This window comes from Rutidosis leptorrhynchoides, chromosome 1 (genome assembly GCF_046630445.1).
Source record: "Rutidosis leptorrhynchoides isolate AG116_Rl617_1_P2 chromosome 1, CSIRO_AGI_Rlap_v1, whole genome shotgun sequence".
NCBI lineage: Eukaryota > Viridiplantae > Streptophyta > Magnoliopsida > Asterales > Asteraceae > Rutidosis > Rutidosis leptorrhynchoides.
In genome coordinates, this window is record NC_092333.1 from 714692529 (window position 1) to 714717501 (window position 24973).

Sequence of the window (24973 nt, forward strand, 5' to 3'; positions counted from 1 at the left end):
TTTATATCAATTTTTTTGGCATCGATGGAGTAGAGTTAGGTTTTGAAAATTTGTTCGAATCATTTGCATTTGAAGGTCCTTACTCATTAGATGATACTTTTCTTTTAAAAAATTATTCTAGTGTCCCTTTCAAGTCTATATTATTATTAATTATTAAATTATTAATAGCAATTAAGTAGAATGTATAAATATAAAAAATAAACACATTATAAACTATAAATCAATAAATATTAACATAATAGTAAAATTGATAGTGTAGTCAATAAATATTAACATAATAGCAAAATTAATAGAGGCTTGCAAAAACAATCTGTCAACAAATAAAAGTAAGGGAGAAAATATAAAATTAAAATTGCATAATTAAATATTTATATAAGTATCAAACCTTACACAATTAATCAATAGCACATTAGCAAAATGAGTTTTAAGCTCTAGACTTTTGATTCTTCTTGAGGAATGACTTATTAAAGCTACCTAACTTTTTTACTTTTCAAATAAAAAAATTAAACCTAAAAGAAGGAGATAAGGTAGTAACTACTATCATAATCTTTTTGTTTAAAAGACTAAGTTTAAAAGGCTTAACAAAAAATTAAGGTTAAAGTCTGTTGGACTGGGCTGATAAAAAAGATTGGGGTCCTTATGTGTTTGGGTTGGGGTCCCTTGTATATTAGCCAAAAATGTTACAAACAATGACTACTTGGACTCATGAGTTGAGTGGGGGCCCAGGCCACCACAACTATACATGTAAGTCCGCCCCTGATCTGTTTCATTTAAAGTTAAATACAAATTTACACGGATAGTCCTCATGGTTTGCTAAAAACGACACGAATAGTCCAACTTTCTTTTTTAACTTATATAGTCCAGAAGTAAGCAATTTCTTCACGGATAGTCTAAAATTTTCACGGACGTTATTTTTCTGAGTTATGACATGTGCCAAGCATGTGAGGGTAAAATGGTCATTTTTATCTCTATCCTCTTTTCACTTTGATCTTCATCTTCATCCCCATCTCCTTACCATTTATACTTTTTGATTTCATAGATGTAAAAAACACTTCAACAACACAATTAACTAGTTAAACAATTAAACAACTAAATTAAAAACAAAATCAAAAATCAAGCACACCCAATTGCAACAAATAATCAAACTTTTCGGCAGATCACTAATTGATGTTTATTTGGTTAACGAATACTGAACAAATAATTAATCAGACAATTCGTCCAATACCTACTTCAGAATTTAGTTACTCATAAAACTAAGAATGAAAGAAATTTCATTCAATCTCGATTTTCACTTCAGAACTCAAACCCAGGAATACCCCTAAATAATCTTGTAAGCTATTTTTACTAAACTTAAATCATGGATAACACATCGTTTGTCTCCATGATCATGCCTACATGTCATGACAAAAGCCTTATAAACGCCTGTAACGCAGCGTTTGTGGGCTTGTTTGGTTAGGATGTTGGTCAATGTGAAACGCAAGAGGGAGGGGGAAAGAAGGTGAGGTGGCAAGTGACGATTGGTTGAGGGTTATTTATCTCTCATACTTTTACATACCAAATATTAATTAAATTTTAACACATCACCCACAAACTTTATACAACTTCCCAACAAACGCCTCCATTACAACTCCCTCATTTCCCCATCACTATCATGTCGGCGTCATAACCCAAAAAGCACCTCTTTTCCACTCCACGTAGGCATCACCATTATTTATGGTCTTACCTGCAAAAGTAGAAGTCGTAAAGAAACCCACATCTCTTTCACAAAGTAAACAACGTTAGAGCTACATAGATGGCGGTGACGGCAACGGAAATTGTAGAGATAGCGGATAGCGTCGACGAAAATTACAGAGATGACATATGGCGGTGACGAAAATTAAAGATATGGTAGGTGGTTGCGATGAAAAATACAGAGATAGCAACAGCATGGACGGGAATGCTGAACCTTGTCGGATTTAAAAGTCTAATTCACGTACCACCATTTCCAATCACATACGTGGCTATAACCTAGTGTTAGGACATGATCAATCCTAAAGTACAGGATAATTAGTTATCTGTGTTTAATGTCGCAATAGGGTCTAGTACCTACATATAGATAGTCACCCGTCTATCAGAGTAAAGTTGCTCAATTTAAGATTGTGATTAGAGTGAGTACTCTAGAGTTCAGTGAACATTGACTTACTCAAAAGCATGGTTCACGTCAGAAGCAAGATCCTAGTGATGTTGTAAGATGATCCGGGGTTTAGTAATTGATCGCAAAGGAGAGACCTCTAATCTAATTAGAAGTACCTCAGAATATCTAAGATTGCACATCTGTTGATGTTTAGGCTTAACTAGGTATTAAGCGGAGATCTTGATAACAGTTAAACTAACTAGGGTTAAGAAAATCCGAAACCTTTCTTAGATATACCACTTCATTCATGAGCCTAGGATTTCATCTAAGAGGTTGTTTCAATCAATTAAGTTTAACATTGGGAGTAGGTATATTAGTTTTGTCTAGAATCTTCAAAGCCTAAGCTCTTAATGACAAGTCAATTAGGTCCATCCCCGATTGATTAAGGTTTAGTGTTCATTATAGGAAGTAAGAATCTATCAACGATTCACCTTTAAATCTAGGTATTGCATCCACCTACAACAACAGCAACAAAACCCAATACCACATAAGTGGTGTATGGTGTGGTAAGAAGTAGACAATCCTTCCCCTATTCGAGAATAAAAACAAGTCATTTTTCCATCCATAGTGAAACACTCTCAAAGTAGAGAAATTCATCCCTATCTCTATTCGACGGATAAAGAGATTGCTTCCGAGTGGACTTCCGGTCAATAAGTAGGAATTTTTTTTAAAATAGTAAAATAAAATAAAATAAAATAAAAAAATTGAGACACCATGAAAATGGTAGAATCAAATTTCCATGGGTTTTAAATCCTACCTAGAATTCAATTTAGGCTCTAAACGACAGTTAAGACGCCAATAAATCGACGCTTGCCGTTGACTCAAAAATAAAGCCGATGTATTGCATCCACCTATTTTACTTTATCCGTCTATTATTTTATCTATAAATACTATAAGACCTAAAGATCATTTCACCCTACTTGCTATTGGGTTGAAATTTGTACGCACTTTGATCCCACGTTATCGGCAAACGTAAAAATTAAGAACTCTGGTTATACTTATCAGTTACTCGTAATAAGAAAAGATAAGTAGGTGAAATATAGCTATAAACCTTTTATATATATATATATATATATATATATATATATATATATATATATATATATATATATATATATATATATATATATATATATATATATATATATATATATATATATTAAAACTACACTACCCCCTTTCGTTACTTTGAACAGACGACATGCGGCTTAACGACACCGTATTAAAATAAACCGTCTGTTTTGGTCATATCAATCTCATATACAAATCAAATTTGTAACTAAAAAATGAATTTATAACTTGAAATAATGATACAAACTAAAATCTCAAATACTTATCAATAACACAGGCGACAGAGGGTTTTGTAGCAGCATGTGGTTCCGTTACGGTATAGGGTTGTCCGACATTTGATTCCGGCCAACAAATGCAAATGACGACTTGTGGTTTCGTTACGGTGTAGGGTTCGTCCGGCATTTGATTCCGGCCAGCAAAAGCAAACGATGAAGATGAAGATTGATTGAAACCTGATTCATTCCCGCAATTTATGGAAAACATAGTCGATTCAGCCAGTGGAACGTTCGTGACGTTCTTTCGTACTGGAATATGACTTGTGGAGTGAAAAGGGTAAGTGACATGTCGAACAATCGGGTTTATGGGTGCGGTGTTATTGGCGCTGCTTACCATATGTGGAAATGGAGGTGATCAATTTAGTAGAAGAGGATGTTGTGATTAATCCAGGTTAAGAAATAAGAATGGGTGAGGATGGATGTCATGAAAAAGGAAGAGTGGGTGAGGGTGGATGTCGCTTCCAGTAATCAAACCACATGAAATGGTGTATGTTTTAGTATATAAAGGGTAATGGTGGGTCCTAGATTACATAGGAAATAAAGTTTGTAAAGTGATTGAGCAATGTTGTGTCAGTGGATGGTGGAAAGGATGAAGATAGATAGCGATGTTTTCTTTTCATTTTCTATTTAGAGGTGTGAACCGAGGTTTACATGCTAAAAAAATGAATCCCCCGTAGGTATGACATATTACTCATCGGTTATTTATAAAGCTTACAAGCAAACACCTAGAAACTCTAAATTCACAAACGGGTCGGGCTATACTAAATAGGGCTAACTGAAAGGACCCGTTCATATACATTATAAACGATTCACAATAGTTGATTACATTGCGAGGTATTTGACCTTTATATGATACATTTTACAAACATTGCATTCGTTTTTAAAAGACAGTCTTTCTTTACATCGAAAATTGACAGGCATGCATACCATTTCATAATATCCACTATCCAACTATAAATTGATTTAATAATAATATTTGATGAACTCAATGACTCGAATGCAACGTTCTTCGAAATATGCTATGAAAGACTCCAAGTAATATCTTTAAAATGAGCAAATGCACAGCGGAAGATTTCTTTAACACCTGAGAATAAACATGCTTTAAAGTGTCAACCAAAAGGTTGGTGAGTTCATTAGTTTATCATAATCATTTATTTCCGTCATTTTAATAGACCACAAGAATTTCATTTCCAGTTCTCATAAATATACGTCCCATGCATAGAGACAAAAATAATCATTCATATGGTGAACACCTGGTAACCGACATTAACAATATGCATATAAGAATATCCCCTATCATTCCGGGATCCTCCTTCGGACATGATATAAATTTCGAAGTACTAAAGCATTCGGTACTTTGGATGGGGTTTGTTAGGCCCAATAGATCTATCTTTAGGATTCGCGTCAATTAGGGTGTCTGTTCCCTAATTCTTAGATTACCAGACTTAATAAAAAGGGGCATATTCGATTTCGATAATTCAACCATATAATGTAGTTTCGATTACTTGTGTCTATTTCGTAAAACATTTATAAAAATTGCGCATGTATTCTCAGCCCAAAAATATAAAGGGTAAAAAGGCAAATGAAACTCACCATACTGTATTTCGTAGTAAAAATACATATAACGTCATTGAACAAGTGCAAGGTTGGCCTCGGATTCATGAACCTATATTAATTATATATATTTATATGTTGGTCAATATTTGTATAGCAATTTAGGTCAGGTCATAGTGTAATCCTATCCTATAGCTCGAGTCTGACTCTACAGTATAGTAACATGTTATATTACTCATGCTCAATTAAGATTCTAGTAAAAGGTGACGTGTGAAACAACGTAACACAAATGGTTTCATAATCATAAAATAGTATTTTAGGTTTTTTTTTTTTTTTTTTTTTTTTTTTAGAGAAAATCAACACAAAAAGTTAACTGAAAAGTTAACAGGAAAAGTCAAAGTTCAAAGTCAAAAGTCAAAGGTTAAAGTCAAAAGTCAAAGGTCAAAGTAAAAATGAGGTCGCATGCAAATATATAATAACTTATACAAAAATGATTTTCGGTCAAACATGACTAAACGGGCCACTTCAGCTATTTTTAGAAAAATTATCGGAACTCCGATTGATAAACGGCCAAAGATAAAAGTTACACATTACCAAAAAGATTAAGCATAAATATTACAGAAGTAAACTAAACCTAGACAACTCATAGTTGCCAACGCGTTTTCGGCGTTTCAAAGTTAATTTTTCAGCTTTAATAAATTTACAAAAGTGACCGAGTAGCCTACTTTGGAGATTTTTAGAAAATTCCTCAAAACTCGTATTGACAAACGGTCAAAGCCTGAAAATTCTCGTTACCACAAAGATATAACATGATTTTTGGCAAGAGTAAACACATATCAGGCCGACCATGACAACTGATACAAAACTGACATTTTTAAATAAAAAAGTTTCAGCTCTTTTTAGAATTTTAAAATGTGACCAAACCGTCAACTTTGATGATTTTTAGAAAAATCGTCGAGACTCGAATTGACAAACGGCCAGAGTCTTTTGTTAGACCTTACAGCAAAGAATTCAGTGGTATTTTTTTTTTATATATGAAACAACGCAGATCAGCGAGAATTTCAGTTCCCGTTTCGACATTTCATCAAAATTTGCAAAACTTCTTTTGTCCATAACTTGACAACCGTTCAACGAAACGAGACGTGCTTTATATGAAAATTCATCTACTCGACGAGTAGAATCCAAATAACCACTTTTTATAACCCAAAAAATTAGTTCACTAATTATCATCAGCAATTTTAATTACGAAATTAATTATGCAATTTGTTTATTTCATAACTTTCTAACCGTTACTTGGATTCAAGTGATTCTTAAACCAAAATTCAACTATTTTTCGCTAGCTTTCCAACGACATGCATATATCTTATACCTTATCTCAATCGTATATGTAACTAATTCAGGAATCAACATAACCTATCTAATGGCAATATCAAAAGTACAAGCATGCATAATCCTATATACTCGAGCACTAGTCAGGGATACACTATTAGTATGTAAAAATTAAATTATGAGTACTCACATATCAATATTGAGATTCAATATTGCAGGAAAGGTACGTAAACGCAACGGAGATGATAAACACTATATTGACCTCACGAGCATACCCATGAACCATACTCAATCACCTCCATAGCTATAACTCATAATTTCCTTAATCCTATCCCACTCGAAAAAATAACTTCGAAATCACTCGGACAGCACTCCGTCGTAATATTTTATGTATACTAATAATATCTTGAGATAATACGGCGTAAATATATATATGTAAATCGATTGAGAGAGTTTAGAGAAAACTATTTTCAAGTTTCTATGAAATAATGAAACCTATTGAATTCTATTTATAATAAATTTTTGAATTATTAAAGTGAATTATTAAAGTATGAATTATTAAAGTGAATTATTAAAGTATGAATTATTAAAGTGAATTATTAAAGTATGAATTATTAAAGTTAAAGTAAAGTAAAAATAAAGTAAAGGTAAAGTTTAAGTATAGTAAAAGTATAAAACTATGTACGTATAATACGCGTATAAATATATATAATATTAATTTAAATCGTTATATATATTTAATAAAATAAAATATAAATATCGTTATCTTTATCATACTAGTTAAGCAATGAGTTGTCAAAAGTGGTTCTAGATATTTATAAAAGTTATATACGTTTTAATAATAAAGTTCTTTTTAAACTGAAAACGTTTTTGTACGTTTGAAACTAAATAGATCAATCGAGTCTTTATGAGATTCAATCTTCCACTATCCTTTGTCTAGTTCTCAATGATTGATAATTTGTTCATATTTATAAATCACTTTACCATTTTCCGAATATTGTTAAAATGAAAAGATTTCTCAAATCAACGTGGGCCTTTCAACAGAGACTTGTAATCATAATTTAATATATCTGATAATTCAATCATTTGATCTTATCTTCTAATTCCATTGATAAACATTTTGAAACAGATACAATCATATAAAGTATTTAATCTAATATTTTGTTTACGTTTCAAGTTATAATATATATACACATATACATATATAATCATATTCGTTTAATGGTTCGTGAATCGTTGGAACTTGGTCGAGGTTGAATGAATGTATGAACATAGTTTAAAATTCTTGAAATTTAACTTAACAAATATTGCTTATCGTGTCGGAATCATATAAAGATTAAAGTTTAAATTTGGTTGGAAATTTCTGGGTTGTCACAGTACCTACCCGTTAAAGAAATTTCGTCCCGAAATTTGAGTGGAAAGGTCGTGAATGATAATAAGTATGTTTTCATGATGCATACGGGTTGAAAATTAGAGTTTTATCATCAGCGAATAATTTGGATAAACAATCCATTTATATGAAGAGTACGAATGAAGCTAACATAGAAGAGTGAAATGAGTAAGTGTAGATTCATCTTATCATTTGACGTAGATATGATTGATTCCCAGATTTTAAGGGATTTGAAGAAAATCTTCTTAATAAGATTTGACTCTCCGGTAATCAAGGGAATTAGGATCCGCTTTAAATGCGATCATCCATTTTAATTGTTCTGTCGGAGATTTTCTTATAAATTCACCTCCTTCATTTCCTTACAACTCACACCATCTGTTGATGCATTTTATGCAAGTCCCTAGACATCTACCCACGTCCATTGCAGGTACAACAGTTTACAGGCCACCATGATTGCTCGTTATTATCCTATCCGTGTTTGTATGTGGTTACAGGAACTGCAGGAACGAGATTTAGATGTTTGACTATGTTAGACTTAGTCAGACGTACGAGTGAAGCCTCACTAGTACGGCTGACACTAACCATAATCTTTAGTCTAACATTGTCTTTGATAAGCACCAATTTGTTAAATGCATTCAAATTATTGGAAAGGAATTGTACCATAAAATAAATCGAGAGGGACTCAAATGTTATGGACGGGTTACCCTTAAGAATTGGGATGATATTGTTAATGAAGACGGGTTACCCTTAAGAATTGGGATGATATCGTTAATGAAGACGTTGAAGGAAAATAGGGGATGAATATACAACCTCGGACTCGGACTCCAAATTTTAGTTGACTTTGGTTCAGTTTTAACTTTTTGTCTAGTGATGATTAGTCTCGCAGTTTTAGTCAACGATTCTAGTTTTATTTTTTCATTCGTGACTCTTCTTTCGATTTGTATGATATTCGTAGCATTAGATGTTTTTTAGAGTCGTTGTAATTCTAGCTTCTTGCTAGTTTTTTAATAAAAATATTTGCCTTTAAAAAAATATAGTAGCCACTTGGAGTTTTGAATCACTCAACCATATCTTCATAAACATACACTTGTATATACGGATACATTTGTGCAAATGCATGTATCACCAAAACCACATAGGCGGAGACAATGGGAGACGTGGTGGTGCTAAGCCTCTCCCTCAATGTCTCTTATATATCTAATATACTATTAAGTTCGACCACACAAAGAGTCCTGTTATACGTTTGAGTTTTGCACAAAATATATCTCAACTAAACAAACACTAGTATATTGAGTAAACAAACATATTATACGTTAATTATATATAATTTACCGAGCCATTATACATTGAATTTTAATTTCCTTTACGTTTTACCATTACTTTACGGAACAATTAAAGTTCTCTTCAAATATACAATTAGTCAATTTCGATTGTAGGTATTCCTTTTAATTTTCTTCTTTCAAATATTTTATTTTATGAAATAATTGTGTTTGTATTACGTCAATTAAATAAGATAAGATACTCTTAATTATAAAGAATTTTTAATGTAATTTTTCAATAATTGTTTTTGCTATTAATGGAGTGTTACTATTTTATGATCAATAGTATTTATGTTACTCTTAAAACTTGTTTGATTCTTTATATTGAAAAAATACACTACCCGTGTTCGATTTTTGTCTATGCCAAATCATTAGACATAGAATGTGACCAGAGAGTGCACGTCATGCGCAATTCATCTGGTACCATGTCTCGAGCTCGGAGGCTTGATTATCCGATGTTTATCCTCTATGGGGGAGCCAATATGCTCGTTCATATGGGGGTTTCCTTGCTAATTCAAAGAAATTGATGATATAATTACTACAATTTCTTTTACTTTTAAGAACCGTAAGCACGTTCAACTATTAACACAAAAGAACGTGTTCAGTTATTAACATAAAAGATAAGATTGTTCTCAATGATCTTGTATTTTATATTAAGCTATGTGAATAGTTAGCTAATCATAACTATTTAATTATTATCGACATGCTAATTCGTGATGAATGTCTCCGTATGAAAAATTAACTAATTTTTATAAATTATAATTGATAAAAATTATTTATTGGTTTGGATCATATATCTCTATATACATTAAAAGAGAGTCTTGATTAGCTAATAAATATTTTCAAAACCCCCTTAATTACCATTAAATTAGAAAATTACGTTACAATACCACTTAATCCAACGATGTTTAATTATTCACTAAAAATATTAGCTAATAAATCAATTTTACAAACATTCTATCCCTAAGTTACCCTTTTTCTGATAATTATTTCCATCCGCTCCCAATCAACATCCTTAAAATTTATTCCACGCTCGACACAATTCATAAACCCCAAAATTTATTCGACAGGTTCATTAGAATCGTTAACTAAATTGTGCTTACAGGTTGAAATATACGCGCGAGAGAAAAAATTTAGGGGTTTCGGTAATCACTTACAAAGCGCATTCAAAATTAGAACAACCCTAACTCAAACCGTGTTAAATTAATATCAATTTTAACTATATCTCGTCCAAAATATTGAGTGATTTAGGATGATAATTCTCAATATACCTTTGAAGTCTAGGTTTTGATCGATTACTATATGAAGATCGGTTTTGCAATCCTTGATGTTAACAACATACGCTATCCTTGATGTATTCAACTCATGGGATTACACGATTCTATTGATTACGAAGAAAGCGAAATCCATACGCTATCCTTGATGTATTCAACTCATGGGATTGCACGATTCTATTGATTAAGAAGAAATTGAAATCGATATGTGGTACGTTTGATTGCTAAATATTTTGTTAATGTTTGATTCTTGATTCCATGTTAATTTGTATTTTAATTTTGATTTTATTTGAGTTTGAGTTTTTTTTTTTTTTTTTTTTTTTTTCATTTTAGAAATATAGAGATACTTGGATGATTTTGAATTTGGGGATGAACAATATCTGATGTTAAAGACAAAGGGGAAGATGGGATTGCACGATTCTATTGATTAAGAAGAAATTGAAATCGATATGTGGTACGTTTGATTGCTAAATATTTTGTTAATGTTTGATTCTTGATTCCATGTTAATTTGTATTTTAATTTTGATTTTATTTGAGTTTGAGTTTTTTTTTTTTTTTTTTTTTTTTTTTTTTCATTTTAGAAATATAGAGATACTTGGATGATTTTGAATTTGGGGATGAACAATATCTGATGTTAAAGACAAAGGGGAAGAAGATGATTGGTAAGTGCTCATCTGTGATTTTTCAGATTTCTCCTTTGTTCACTCTTATTATGTTAAATTAAGGTATATATAATCAGGGAATGCGTTTGAAGTTGTTAATGTTAATAGATGGTTTATATAATGAATTGCATACTTGAAGCTTATCATTTTACAATTTTATAAACCATGAATCCAAATCCCAGTGTAGATCAGTTGGAGCATGTCATTCTGACCAAAGAAGAACATAAGGCTCTTACTCTGACTATGCTACCGTATAGTCGTTTAATATTATTTTTATTAATTTTTCGGTAGCTCATGTGGGTGATACACTTTCAGATTCACCTACTTTTGTCAAGGATGGTGATAGAAATAATACAGGTAATTTTGTATATCCATCTTTTAGTACAGTGACGATCTACTTGATAAAAGCATAAACAGTTATCTTCTATTCTGTCGATTAGTTTCCGACTGCAATATTAATACTGCAGTATTATTGTGTTAATGAACTATTTTATGATTGCTTTGGCAGATAATCAAATTTCAGGTCAACAAACTTCTGCTACAGCAAGTTCTTCCATTGAAGGTGATTATAATCTTGTATTCTTGTGGCATTCTTTGTCAATTCAGAAAAGGCGGAACAACGCTTTAGAAATGTGGTAGATAGAGAATTTGATCAAGATACAAAATATTGTGAAAGAATCCGCAACTGCCAAAGAACTTTTTAGCTTGCTCGGTTAGTTTTATCACACTCTTTCGAACTTAATCATTGCTCTCAATAATTATAATTTTTGGCTACCAAGATCATAGTCCATTTACAACTGAACCTTGACAGTTGTCTTTTGTTGTATGTGAAATTACAGATTCGTCTTTGAAAGCATTATTTCGACAACCAACCACTACTTCAAGCAGTCATTAAATAGATCTATATATATGCATTATCAACCTTGTGAGTTTAATATCCGTGTACGCCGTCTCTCACTTATAAAGGTACCATCAATCTCCTAACAGGTAACTTTCCAAATATCTGAGTTACTTTTTTATTTGTTGAGACATACTTTACCAAATGATATTGATTCGCTTATTGCTATTGTTTATGACGCCCGTCAATAGAAACTCGACACCTTGTTGGATTATATAAAAGAACTGAATATGTGAGTTTAACGTACATCATGATAATTATGTTAAACTGAAGTTCCATAATGTGTCAAATTCCTAAAGGTGGAAAATTGGCAGATGGGACCATAAATTATAATGGGTTGACCCTACGAATAACACTATGTACCAGTAGTTGTGAGTTACTAAAGTGTCATTTATATTTCGTATCATTTGTAAAACCACATACGATAGTGACTAAAGCTATAAAAGAAACATAGGATGTTGAAGTCGTTAAAGCTTTTCAGGCAAAGTTGGACACTAAGTTGGATATTGTATCTGCTTCTTCTGACTTGATAGAGTCCACCACAAACAACAAGGTATAATATTCAAACATTGCATATCATGTAATGCTTATGCATATGCATATGCATATTAAGAAAAGTTTAAATTAATTGCATGGAGTCGTAAATGATAAATTACAAACATCAAGTACATCTGATGAGGAGTGGAGACCTTATAGTTTTTCACAAAAGATAAAGAGTGAGTCCCTAATGTGGCAGGTTGTTTGAAAATTTAAAAGACTCAACTTAATTGAGTCTTTAAAAGTTTCAAATATGACATTTGTTTGGTGATGATGTCGATCCTGCTGCTTTAAAGGAGTTTTGTGTTTTTGGTTTCAGGAATGGTTGATTTCATTGGAACTCTCAAGTTGAGAAGATTAAATCTCAAGAAAAGCTTATAAAAACGTTTTTGTTCTGCTATTTAATTAAAGTAGTCTTATGCCACAGACGGTGTTGCAGCCTAATCTCCGTAATTTGTGCATGAACTCGGATGCTACAAGTCTGAATCATGGTTCCGCGTCGATGACAAATGATCAAAATCGAGAACTTCATAACAAAATATGAGATTGTACATTCACTAACAGTGTTGAAGAAATTGAAATACAAAATAAAAAGAACCGTGGGTAGAACATGGCGTGAATAGTTATCAATTACGTAGTAGATGCTTAGGAATTACGGAGTACATGATAATAATCATCTCTAAATAGTTGTTTGCAAACGTTTTGTATTATTTAACATTCATTTAAAAAGCTTGAGAGTTTGAAAAGCATGAGATAGGGAGATATAATGACAAGTAAAATTTGTACAGCCACCCAGAGTCGCGCGTTAACCCTTGATCTTGTTATGATCATGCTCAGAAATCTGGGGTTCAATTATATTTAGTGTAATACAAACAAAAATATTGTTGTCGTTGATTTAGTCAAATCTGGGTTCAATCTTTGATTAAACAAATTATGTAAATGTATAATTTGCTACGTATTTTTGCCAGAATGTGATTTTATAAATGTTATGGTCGTTTTTTTTTCCTTGTGAAGTAGTCTAATTGAAGCTTTGTAGAATAGTTTGACCCAGCCATCTCTAATAGATCGAGAGAGATTATATTGGGTTTATTAGAAAGGGCTCGTGTGCATCTCGCGTGATGCCCAATAACGAATAGGATTTAACGTCTGTTAAATTTAGGGAACAACGATGCAACATTTTCAAAAAATAGGGTCGTCCATGTCAAAAAATGTAATTTAAATCTATACATTAAACTTTTGGCAAACATTAAAAGCTAATGGAATAATTTTGTCTATTTAATACAGTATACATGTATTTCTTTATATATCCAATATTCAGGTATTTAATATTCAACTACAAAATGTTTATTTCCTTATATTAAGGTAATTAATTGTTTAACTGTACATTCTTTTATATTATTGCTTATCAATTTATTATTCATTTAGACTTCTTATATATTTTCCATTGGATCCAATCTACAAATAATTCTTAAAAACAAATTATGTTGGGAATATCATATGAAAACCCCGCAAATTTTGAGGGGCTTAAACTCAGGGGCGGATCCAGGATTTTGAATCGATGGGGTCACAAAATAATATTAAGATATATCGCATATAAATTTAAATTAATAAAGTATGATTGACTACACTTAATAAGATTACGTTAAAGCCTAACACAAATTTCCCCTACAATATTTCTTATATTGAAAATGATCAATGACTGCTTCATTAGTAACATTTGCTAGTTCTTCTCTTTCTATCGCCCCAAGAAGACAACCATTCAGAAATTCATTACTCATTCTGCTACACATATCCGATTTTACAAGCTTCACTGAAGAAAAACACCTCTCAATCGTTGCGATGGCAACATGCAAAACCAATGCAAGCTTTAATAATGGATAAACATAAGGATATGAAAGATCTTTTTCAGTTCCAACCAACAATTTAGCAAGGTCGGCAATCCCTTTTAAGTTAGCAAATTTAACATCTCGATGCACAACCTCAAAATATACATCAAGTTCATGTTTAAGATGATCTCTTTCCGTTTGATTGAAATCCATAGGATACATCTCACTCAACTTCAATAACTTAGAAGCATCAAACATAGAAAACGAATTATGTGGGCTTAAAGCTACCATATTTGTAAGCAATTAAGTACTTACCTCATTAAATGGTAATGCGTTATGCATCACATATCTAACAGCATCAATTGAGCATTGTAATCGAATTCGATACGCTTACTTATCAATATCAGATTGCCTATGAAAAGCTACAGCTATAGATTGCTTTGGCTTCATTAGATCTTCACATCTTTGATGTGCTCTATTGTGAAAACTATTAACATCACCCTCATGGACAATAAATCTTTCTTTTTTGTTCCAACTATCAAAGCCATCGGTCACAAATGCAATCACTACCACATTGTTTTCCAACTTGATCTTTAAATAAGTAACACCATAAACAATATGCTTTGTTTGCCTTTACACTATACTCTAACCAACGAAATTCATTAAACCAAGTTATGACAAAACGTCTATCTTTTTTGTCCTACTTTTTTTTTATCGGAAAACAATTACCACGTGGTTGGCATGGTCCTCTTTGCAAATAAAGTCTTCTGATTTCTTCTCTTTGATTAGGATCATAGTCTAATATTTTTGTTCTATCTACGGGATCCGAAAGAAGGTCGTTTATATCAATTTTTTTGGCATCGATGGAGTAGAGTTAGGTTTTGAAAATTTGTTCGAATCATTTGCATTTGAAGGTCCTTACTCATTAGATGATACTTTTCTTTTAAAAAATTATTCTAGTGTCCCTTTCAAGTCTATATTATTATTAATTATTAAATTATTAATAGCAATTAAGTAGAATGTATAAATATAAAAAATAAACACATTATAAACTATAAATCAATAAATATTAACATAATAGTAAAATTGATAGTGTAGTCAATAAATATTAACATAATAGCAAAATTAATAGAGGCTTGCAAAAACAATCTGTCAACAAATAAAAGTAAGGGAGAAAATATAAAATTAAAATTGCATAATTAAATATTTATATAAGTATCAAACCTTACACAATTAATCAATAGCACATTAGCAAAATGAGTTTTAAGCTCTAGACTTTTGATTCTTCTTGAGGAATGACTTATTAAAGCTACCTAACTTTTTTACTTTTCAAATAAAAAAATTAAACCTAAAAGAAGGAGATAAGGTAGTAACTACTATCATAATCTTTTTGTTTAAAAGACTAAGTTTAAAAGGCTTAACAAAAAATTAAGGTTAAAGTCTGTTGGACTGGGCTGATAAAAAAGATTGGGGTCCTTATGTGTTTGGGTTGGGGTCACTTGTATATTAGCCAAAAATGTTACAAACAATGACTACTTGGACTCATGAGTTGAGTGGGGGCCCAGGCCACCACAACTATACATGTAAGTCCGCCCCTGCTTAAACTAATTGTCCCATTAAGAGATGATTACTAATAGCACGAATATACATCGATAATAATTAATTGTGTGTTAACGTTGGAAAGAAATGTTTATCGATATTACAACCTTATTTGACACAAACATACATTGAACAATTTATGTGGGTCATGCAGGATGACGTTATAACCATGATATCAGATTATTAACTGGTAATATCGACTGGCATAAATGGTTTTTGAATTCAAGTCTTTAAAAAATAATTTTATATTTATATTCTGCACATTTGAAATTTTGCAATTTTATATTTTTTCTTTCTGTTATCATAGATGAAGATTTTCTTGAAATATCATAATTCGACAAAACCCACAAAACCGCGGGTCTTAACTAGGTTATTTGACTACTAAAAACGGATTAAAACCAATCGTATTGGACGACGATGGAAATGATTCAAATACCACCAATAATGTTGTTTATAAAAAAGTCTTGAGACGTATTTGACTGAGATGTAAATGTTCTATGGTTAATATCCTTTGAATATTTTTTTGTACATCTCTAATTATATATACTTATAGTACAAACTAAATTCATATTGACAAAATGGATAAAATGGATTAACGTTGAGAGTTAATGGTTAAAGGTATAGGAATTGCTATTTAGGGTTTACGGTTTATGGTTTACAATTTAAGATTTAGGGTTTAGGGTTAATATTTTAGAATTTATGATTTAGGGTTTAGGGTTTATGGTATACGGTTTAGTTTTTAGGGTTTAAGGTTAAGGGTTTAGAGTTTAGGCTTTAGTTTTTAGAATTTATGTTATAGAGTTTAGGGTTTTGGGTTTTATGGTTTAGGGGTTAGTGTTTAGGGTTTAGATATAGGGTTTAGGGTTTAGTGTATAGGGTTTAGTATATAGGGTTTAGTGTATAGGGTTTAGGTTTTAGAGTTTAGGGTTTAGATTTTAGACTTTTTGGTTTAGGGTTTAGGGTATAGGGTTTGAGGTTTAGTGTGTAGGGTTAAGGGTTGGTGGGTTGGGGTTTAGGGTTGATTTAGGGTTTAGGGTTTAGATATAGGGTTTAGGACCCTGGAGTTTAGTGTATAGGGTTTAGTGTTTATAGTTTAGACTTTAAGGTTTAAGGTTTAGATTTTAGAATTTATGGTTTAGGGTTTAGGGTATAGGGTTTAGTTTTTACAATTTATGGTTTAGAATATAGATATAGGGTTTAGGGTTTAGTGTATAGGATTTGGGGTTTAGGGTTATGGTTTAGTGTATAGGGTTTAGGGATATGGTTTAGGGTTTAGAGTTTAGGATTTACATTTTAGAATTTGAGGTTTAGGGTATAAGATTTAGGGCTTAGAGTTTAGAGTTTAGTGTATAGGGTTGGTGGTTTGAGGTTTAGGGTTTAGGGTTTAGAGTTTAGTGTATAGGGTTTAGGGTTTAGTGATTAGTGTTTATAGTTTACATGTTAGGTTTTAAGGTTTAAATTTTAGAATTTATGGTTTAGGGTTTTGGGTATACGGTTTAGGTTTTAAGGTTTAGGGTTCATTGTTTAGGGTTTAGGGTTTTAGTTTAGGTTTAGGGTTTAGTGTTTATGGAGCGAAATATATTGATTGAATTGCCGGTAGAAAATTAAGATCGGTAGGAGGAGTATTAGTACATAATATGTAGGAGGCCACATATATATGCACAATATTTACTCTGGTAGAAGTTCTGAAAGGACAAAAGCATTAATCATATGTTTTATTAACTTATAAAATATGAGATTACAAAAATTAAAATAATTTATTCTCACTACATTTACATGAGTCAAATATAAGTAATATGTCATTTTTTTAAAAAAAAATTGCAGAAAAAAAGAAAAAAGCAAAGAATAGAGAAGCAGTTATGAAACACCTCAACAAAAAAAAAAGAAAAAAAACAGGTTTCAATTGTTAGAATGACAATAGTAATTATTAATTTCAAACTATTATAATTAACATACACTTAATTTTATTTTTTTTAGACGTACTTCACTAAGATGGAAAAAAACGTTATACAACTGAACAGGGAAATACAATTAAAAAATGAACTACTAAAAAGGTACTTTTTAATACATGTTCACCAAAAAATAGAAAATATACGAATTTATGACTTTCAATTCACAATCCATTTACAATTACATTGCTAAAGTATTATATCACATTTACAGATTGTCAGGAAACAAGACCTCAATAGTGGTACATCTTAATTTAATACTTCGATCTTTTATAGAACAATACTATGTATACTTTATACATTTTTGTTTACATATTTCATGAAGATCCGATTAACTTTAGCAAAAAGTATAGTGATTTGTTTGCTGAACATCACCAACGTATATTAAAACTACGTAGAAGATTGATTGGAGAATTCATTGAAGACGACATTCTACCGATTATCGAAAACATATTATCACATTTCTATAGATTATTTAATATGAAAAAATTTGCTACTAAATTTGATGTCTTTAGTAATACATATGGTACTTAAATGTATCATACTCAGCGGTGTATAATGTGAAATTGCGAATTACGTTCAACTGATATGCTACACGAAACTATTTCTTTACTTTATTTATTATTATTGGTTTTATATTAACTACTTTTTCATATTTCAATTTCGAGATTAACATACATTAACTTAATCTTGATTGTGACAATTAATCAACAATCATATTGAAGTTTATGGACCTAAACTTGAAAAAATGAAATCTTTAACATATGAAATTACGAACGAAGAGATTGCACTTACTACAAAATTTAGAAATTTAGAAGCCACAATATCAAATACTTTGACAGGGAAAGATTTTGTGAATCAAGGAGACGAAGCGGCTATATCAAGTTATCACAATTCTATGTCAATTTTTGTTGGAATGCTTACTATTATGCACAACTTTATGGATGAGGTATACTAAATCATAAACTTCGTACATCTTCTAAATAATTAAAAAAATATTACAATATTATGCATTTTATTACAAATATAATGTTTTAACTCATTATAGGCTGATGAATTACGACATAAAACTTTCTCATAGATGTACAAAGTACTAACAACAAGACAAAGAGTTATGACATTATTCACAATTCATGATTATTTAACAAGAATAACTACATTGTCGAATATGTGAAATAATACAACGAAGATCTAAGATAACCTTCCACAATTCTTAATTCATGTGATGACCCGGAAATTTTCGACCAAATTTAAACTTAAATTCTTATATGATTTCGACACGATAAGCAAAGTCTGTAATGTTGAGTCTCAAAATTTTCGAACTGTTTTCATGAATTCATATAACCTTGGACTATTCCCGACGATTCACGAACAATCTATTGGTAATTAAATATGTAAATAAACCTATATATATGTATATACATATACATATATATAGAAGTAAGTATATATGATGATTAAAAATTATAAAATATGATTTGAACATTTAAATTAAATATGTAAAATAAGATATAAAATAATTAGGTGTAATTTAAAATATATATATATATATATATATATATATATATATATATATATATATATATATATATATATATATATATATATATATATATATATATATATATATATATATATGATTACTATGTATAATTTATATTATATTGTAACATATATAAATATTCAAATATGTTACTATATAAAATAAGTATTACATAATTGATGAAATATAAGGTTAGTATATTATATGTATTTATAAGTTAATGCATAATGTTATATTAAAATTATGATCATTACTTTCATAATTATTATTAATGTTAATGTTAATCTTAATATTAATATTTGTATTATTAGTATTATTATATCTAATATAAAATAAAGTTTGATATGTTTAAGTTGTTATATTATCGTTATTAATATTGTTATTATCATTAATAATATTAATATTATTATAAGTAGTGTTATTATTAGCATTATTAATAATATTATTGTTATCATTTCTATTATAATTATTATTATTAAACTTATTAAAATTATCATTTTTATGATTATTAGTATCATTATTATTATTAATATAATAATTATTATTTTTAGAATTATTGATATTATTATCATTATTATTAATTTTATTATTATTATATAATTATTATTAGTATTAATATTATTAATATTATTAATATACTTATTTATTTATTAATATCAAATATATAGGATAAAATTCTGTTATAGATCATGACTAATTATCTATCTAACATAAAAGTCCTTGATCTGTACGAATTCAATAAGAAATTGTATCAGTTTTATTTTTTTCTTCATTTTTCTTAGTCTGCTATATCTGATTGATTATTTGTCGACCAAATTGATCGCTACATTCCAACATCAATCAATTCTTGTTACAGTATCCATTGTGTACTCATCCTTATTATAATCTATTGCTGCAATTCGTTAAGGAGAACATAAATCACAAGAAACGAACCAAATACCTCTGTTCTTGAGATATTTTGTCCAAACTCGAATTCGTATTAAATTTCAAAAACTAGATATGCAGAGTTATTAGGAATTCCATGTTAAAGCTCTCTGAAAAGTTCCAAATCCCAATTCGTAATATCGAATGCGAATTCTTGAGTCAAACTTTTAAACTTAAAAAGTCAACTTCGTGTTCATTACAAAATTCGTTTCTGTTTTAAGGTTTTTGTTGAAATTAACGATTTTTATAGTTTATAGGAGGGATTTGAAACATCTTTCATGTTATAATCATAGTCTAAAACTTCCTTAAATTTTGAGATTGATTTCGAGTTGGGTCACGATCTTCAGAACTGCTACAGCTTCTCTGCGTTTATATTTTTTTTTCTGTTTAAAATAATTTAATGCACTTTCTAACTATTTCTGTATATATCTCGAATCCTATAAAAAAAAAGAGTAATTAAGCTGAATGGGTTATGGCTTTGGGTCGATCTGCTAATAAAGAAGAGGGAGATACAGAAACAATATTTAAAAGTTTTCAGTTAGGATATAAATCAGATAATGAGAGACAGAGGGATGGTTATGGATGTTAGCGGGTGAGCGAGGGGTCTCGGGTTAGATCTGTGTTTGGTGCATTTTTTTTAAAGGGATTTCTAAGGTAGTTCTTATTTTTTTTTATTGTTATTATTATCATTATTATTATTAATTTCATTATTATTATTGTTGCTATTAATATTATTGTTATTAATTATTGTTATTATTACAAGTATTATTATTATTATTATTACTACTATCATTATTGTTATTACTATTATTAATTATTATTATTGTTGTGAGTATAATTATTATTAGTTATTATTATTATTAATACTAAAATAGGTATTAAGAATCATTCATTATTATAATGGATATTACTAATCTTTAATTTCTAAAAATCATTATCATAAGTATCATTAACCGAAAAATTAATATTTTACAGTTATTATTAAAAGTATCACTATTATTATCATTATCATTAATATAGTTATTAACATAAAACCTTATTTAGTAATATTAAGTATTATAATTATTATCATCTTTATCATTATTAATATAATTTTAGTACTACTATAATTACTATTTTAACAAACAAACGATATATACTTATATAAAAATATATTTAATACATATAACATAACAAAATTACTGATTTTATATACAAAATGATTATATAAGACATATATATTTTATTAATATAAAAATGATATAATTAGTAAATTATATATATAAACTTATTCAATTATCATTATATGTGTTAATATATATATAAATGATATAGGTTCGTGAATCCGAGGGTAACCCTGCATTGTTCAGTTGTTCAATGTCGTCATATGCATTTTTACTACAAAATACAGTATAGTGAGTTTCATTACTCCTTTTTTAAATGCTTTTGCAATATATATTTTTTTTGGACTGAGAATACATGCGCTGATTTTATAACTGTTTTATGAAATAGACACAAGTAATCGAAACTACATTATATGGTTGAATGATCGAAGCCGAATATGCCCCTTTTGCTTGGTAACCTAAGAATTAGTAAACCAGTCTACTAATTGACGCGAATCCTAAAGATAGATCTATTGGGCCCAACAAATCCCATCCGTTGTAGCGGATGCTTTAGTACTTCGATGTTGTTTTATCATGTCCGATGGATGTCCCGGAATGATAGGGGATATTCTTATATGCATCTTGTTAATGTCGGTTACCAGGTGTTCAATCCATATGAATGATTTTTGTCTCTATGCATGGGACGTATATTTATGAGAAATGAAAATGAAAATCTTGTGGTCTATTAAAATGATGGAAATGATTATTTATGTTAAACTAATGAACTCACCAACCTTTTGGTTGACACTTGAAAGCATGTTTATTCTCAGGTATGAAAGAAATCTTCCGCTGTGCATTTGTTCATTTTAAAGATATTACTTGGAGTCATTCATGACATATTTCAAAAGACGTTGCATTCGAGTCGTTGAGTTCATCGAGATTATTACTAAGTCAATTATAGTTGGATATATTATGAAATGGTATGCATGCCGTCAACTTTCGATGTAATGAAAGTTTGTCTTTTAAAAACGAATAAAATATTTGTAAAATGTATCATATAGAGGTCAAGTACCTCGCGATGTAACCAAATGTAATGTATTCGTCCAGTTGGATTAGGACAGGTCGCTTCAGTTGGCATCAGAGCTGGTATAACGTCGTCCATGTGAGGCGGGTTAGTCGTAAAGGAGGTTCTCACAGTGTTATATGTGACGAAGCATTGGCTCTTACTCCTTGCGATCCCTTACGAGGGTTGGCAGTAGCCGAGAGGCAGGCCCTAAAATAAGTATCTGAGGTACACTCAGTGGTCACCAGGCAGTTAGCTGGGAAGGCACTGGGTGGGACGTGTGGTGTCCCCAACTGAGCTTCAGTTGGTATCAGAGCAGTGGTCTTAGCGAACCAGGTCTTGCATTAGTGTGTCTAACTGATAGTTGTTTAGATGCATTAGTGGGTCTGGACTTTGACCGTGTCTGCATGTCAAAAGTTTTGCTTATCATTTAGTGTCGAAAATTATTTACTTATCATCCTTAAAGTCTAGACACGTCTTACTGCCTCTATTGCATAGACAGTGTATAGATAAATTCATATCTTAGCGTATCTGTTATTGTTACCTTTGCCTGACAGCTTCTGTAGATTCCTCCGTAACTTATGGGATTTTAGTATTATATATGCATATGTAAATTATGTATTGCAGGGTAATAATCTACATCCTATAATCTGTTTCTTATCGAAAATCCTTCATCTGATCGTACGAGATGAATCCCTCAACCAGTTCGAGTCCCTCAGATTTCGATAGCTATTCCGATAGTTATTCCAACAGCTATTCTGACATGGATGTTCACCTAAGCTCCGGAGGCAGCGTCACCAGAATGAATCAACCAATCAACCATCCCTAATTCATCTGATGGGTACGTAGTCGACTTAATCAATGGAGACGCGAAGAAGGCGATCCCTTCCACCAACCGGATTCACCTCTTGGCGAAGAACCTGAAGCATTTACCGACGAACCTATTCGTAATACCATTTTCTCTCTCATTTCCAGAGTATCTCGTCATGACTATATACTATCTCAAATCCTAGATCTTATTCATTCGCTCGTTCCGACCGACAATCATCCCGGAATAATAGAAAAAGTCAACGAACTTCGCGCTCGAGTAATCAATTTGGAAAACGTGGTGCAAAACCTACCAGCTTCAACAACAACATCCGCAGCACAAGCCTCAATATTACACGCCTCAAACTCACATTCGGTACCCCAAGCATGATCTTTGTTCTACGTATCGATCTACATCATCTATCCTCGTTCGACATGGTGACTATGTAATCTCTAAAGTTTTGGAGATTATTCATTCTAGTTTCAACCGAAAATCAGATGAGATTAATATCATATTAACTCATAAAGTCCATGATTACATCTGAAGAAAATATATATGTACCAATGGCGACTCCACTTGGAGTCAAGTGGGGTCAAAGGACCCCATTAAATAAATTTTTTTATGTATAAAATACTATTAAAATTGTATAGGACGCCACTAAATTTATAGATAGGACCCCATATATTTTAAGAATTAGTGATTTGTATGGAAGTAAATGGCCATTTTTTATGAAAAAAATTTAGAAAGTACCACTCAAATTGGATAGGACCCCATTGAATTTACATCCTAGAATCGCCACTGATATGTACATATGTTTTCATAAAGATTGTAATTAAAGATTCTTTCGTACAAACTGTTAATGGTGAAAATATTTTAACGGGTAGGTAATACCCGAGGAATATTTAGATTTCACATTAACAAGTACACTGTACATTCTTTTATATCTAATTCAACAATCATTTACTATCCTATTTACAACCACCGATATACGTATCCGTTCACTGCAAAATGACCATTTTCATTCAATTTCATATTTGGATTTTGACCTATCAGAATCAGACAAGTGGCATAATGAAAAAAACATTGGACAAAATAAAATTTGTTAGAAACAAATAAATTAACTATGAGAAATTTTGTTAAGAATCCACGCTAACAAAATCCTAGCTAACTGTTTCTAGCTAACTGTTAATTCCTTATTGTACATTTAATTATCACAGTTTATTTTATCGCAATTTAATTCTCGCAATTTTATTTATTGTCATTTACATTCTGTTATTTATTTTACGCACTTTATTTATCGTCATTTAAATACTGTTATTTACGCATTTTAAATATCGGGACACGTATACAAGGTTTTGACATATCATATCGACGCATTTATATATATTATTTGGAATAACCATAGACACTCTATATGCAGTAATGATAGAGTTAGCTATACAGGGTTGAGGTTAATTCTCAAATAATATATATAATTTGAGTTGTGATCGAGTCTGAGACATGTACACGGGTCACGATTCGTATTAATTAATTCGAATATTATATATTAAACTATATATGAATTATTGGACTGTTAACTGTGGACTATCGACTGTGGACTAATAACATTGGACAATTAAAATGAATTAAAATATTGATTATAACATATGAAACTAAATATTTCTTCAAGTTTACCACTTGATTTCATCTTAAACCTC

General features: G+C 30.5%; 1 protein-coding gene and 1 long non-coding RNA gene across 4 annotated transcripts; one reads left to right on the plus strand and one right to left on the minus strand.

Moving 5' to 3' along the window:
* The first annotated feature begins 10156 nt into the window (after positions 1-10156).
* Positions 10157-13386, plus strand: LOC139886234 (uncharacterized). 3 transcript variants are annotated; one of them, XR_011772338.1, is made up of 5 exons: positions 10790-10839; positions 10967-11047; positions 11556-11759; positions 11887-12498; positions 12802-13386. It is a non-coding gene; the product is annotated as an uncharacterized lncRNA (long non-coding RNA). The 3 variants fall into 3 exon arrangements; XR_011772339.1 differs by lacking the exons at positions 10790-10839; positions 12802-13386 and adding an exon at positions 10157-10596 and having other exon boundaries at positions 11887-12707; XR_011772337.1 differs by lacking the exon at positions 12802-13386 and having other exon boundaries at positions 11887-12707.
* Positions 13387-14131: 745 nt separating this feature from the next.
* LOC139854367 (uncharacterized) lies at positions 14132-14599 on the minus strand. Its single transcript, XM_071843676.1, has one exon. The coding sequence runs from the start codon at positions 14597-14599 to the stop codon at positions 14132-14134; it is 468 nt and encodes a 155-aa protein (XP_071699777.1).
* Between the last annotated feature and the right edge of the window lie 10374 nt (positions 14600-24973).

Bases quoted from the DNA above. Each gene is read 5' to 3' on its own strand.
- LOC139854367 (XM_071843676.1), bottom strand. From the start codon at position 14,599: ATGGTAGCTTTAAGCCCACATAATTCGTTTTCTATGTTTGATGCTTCT.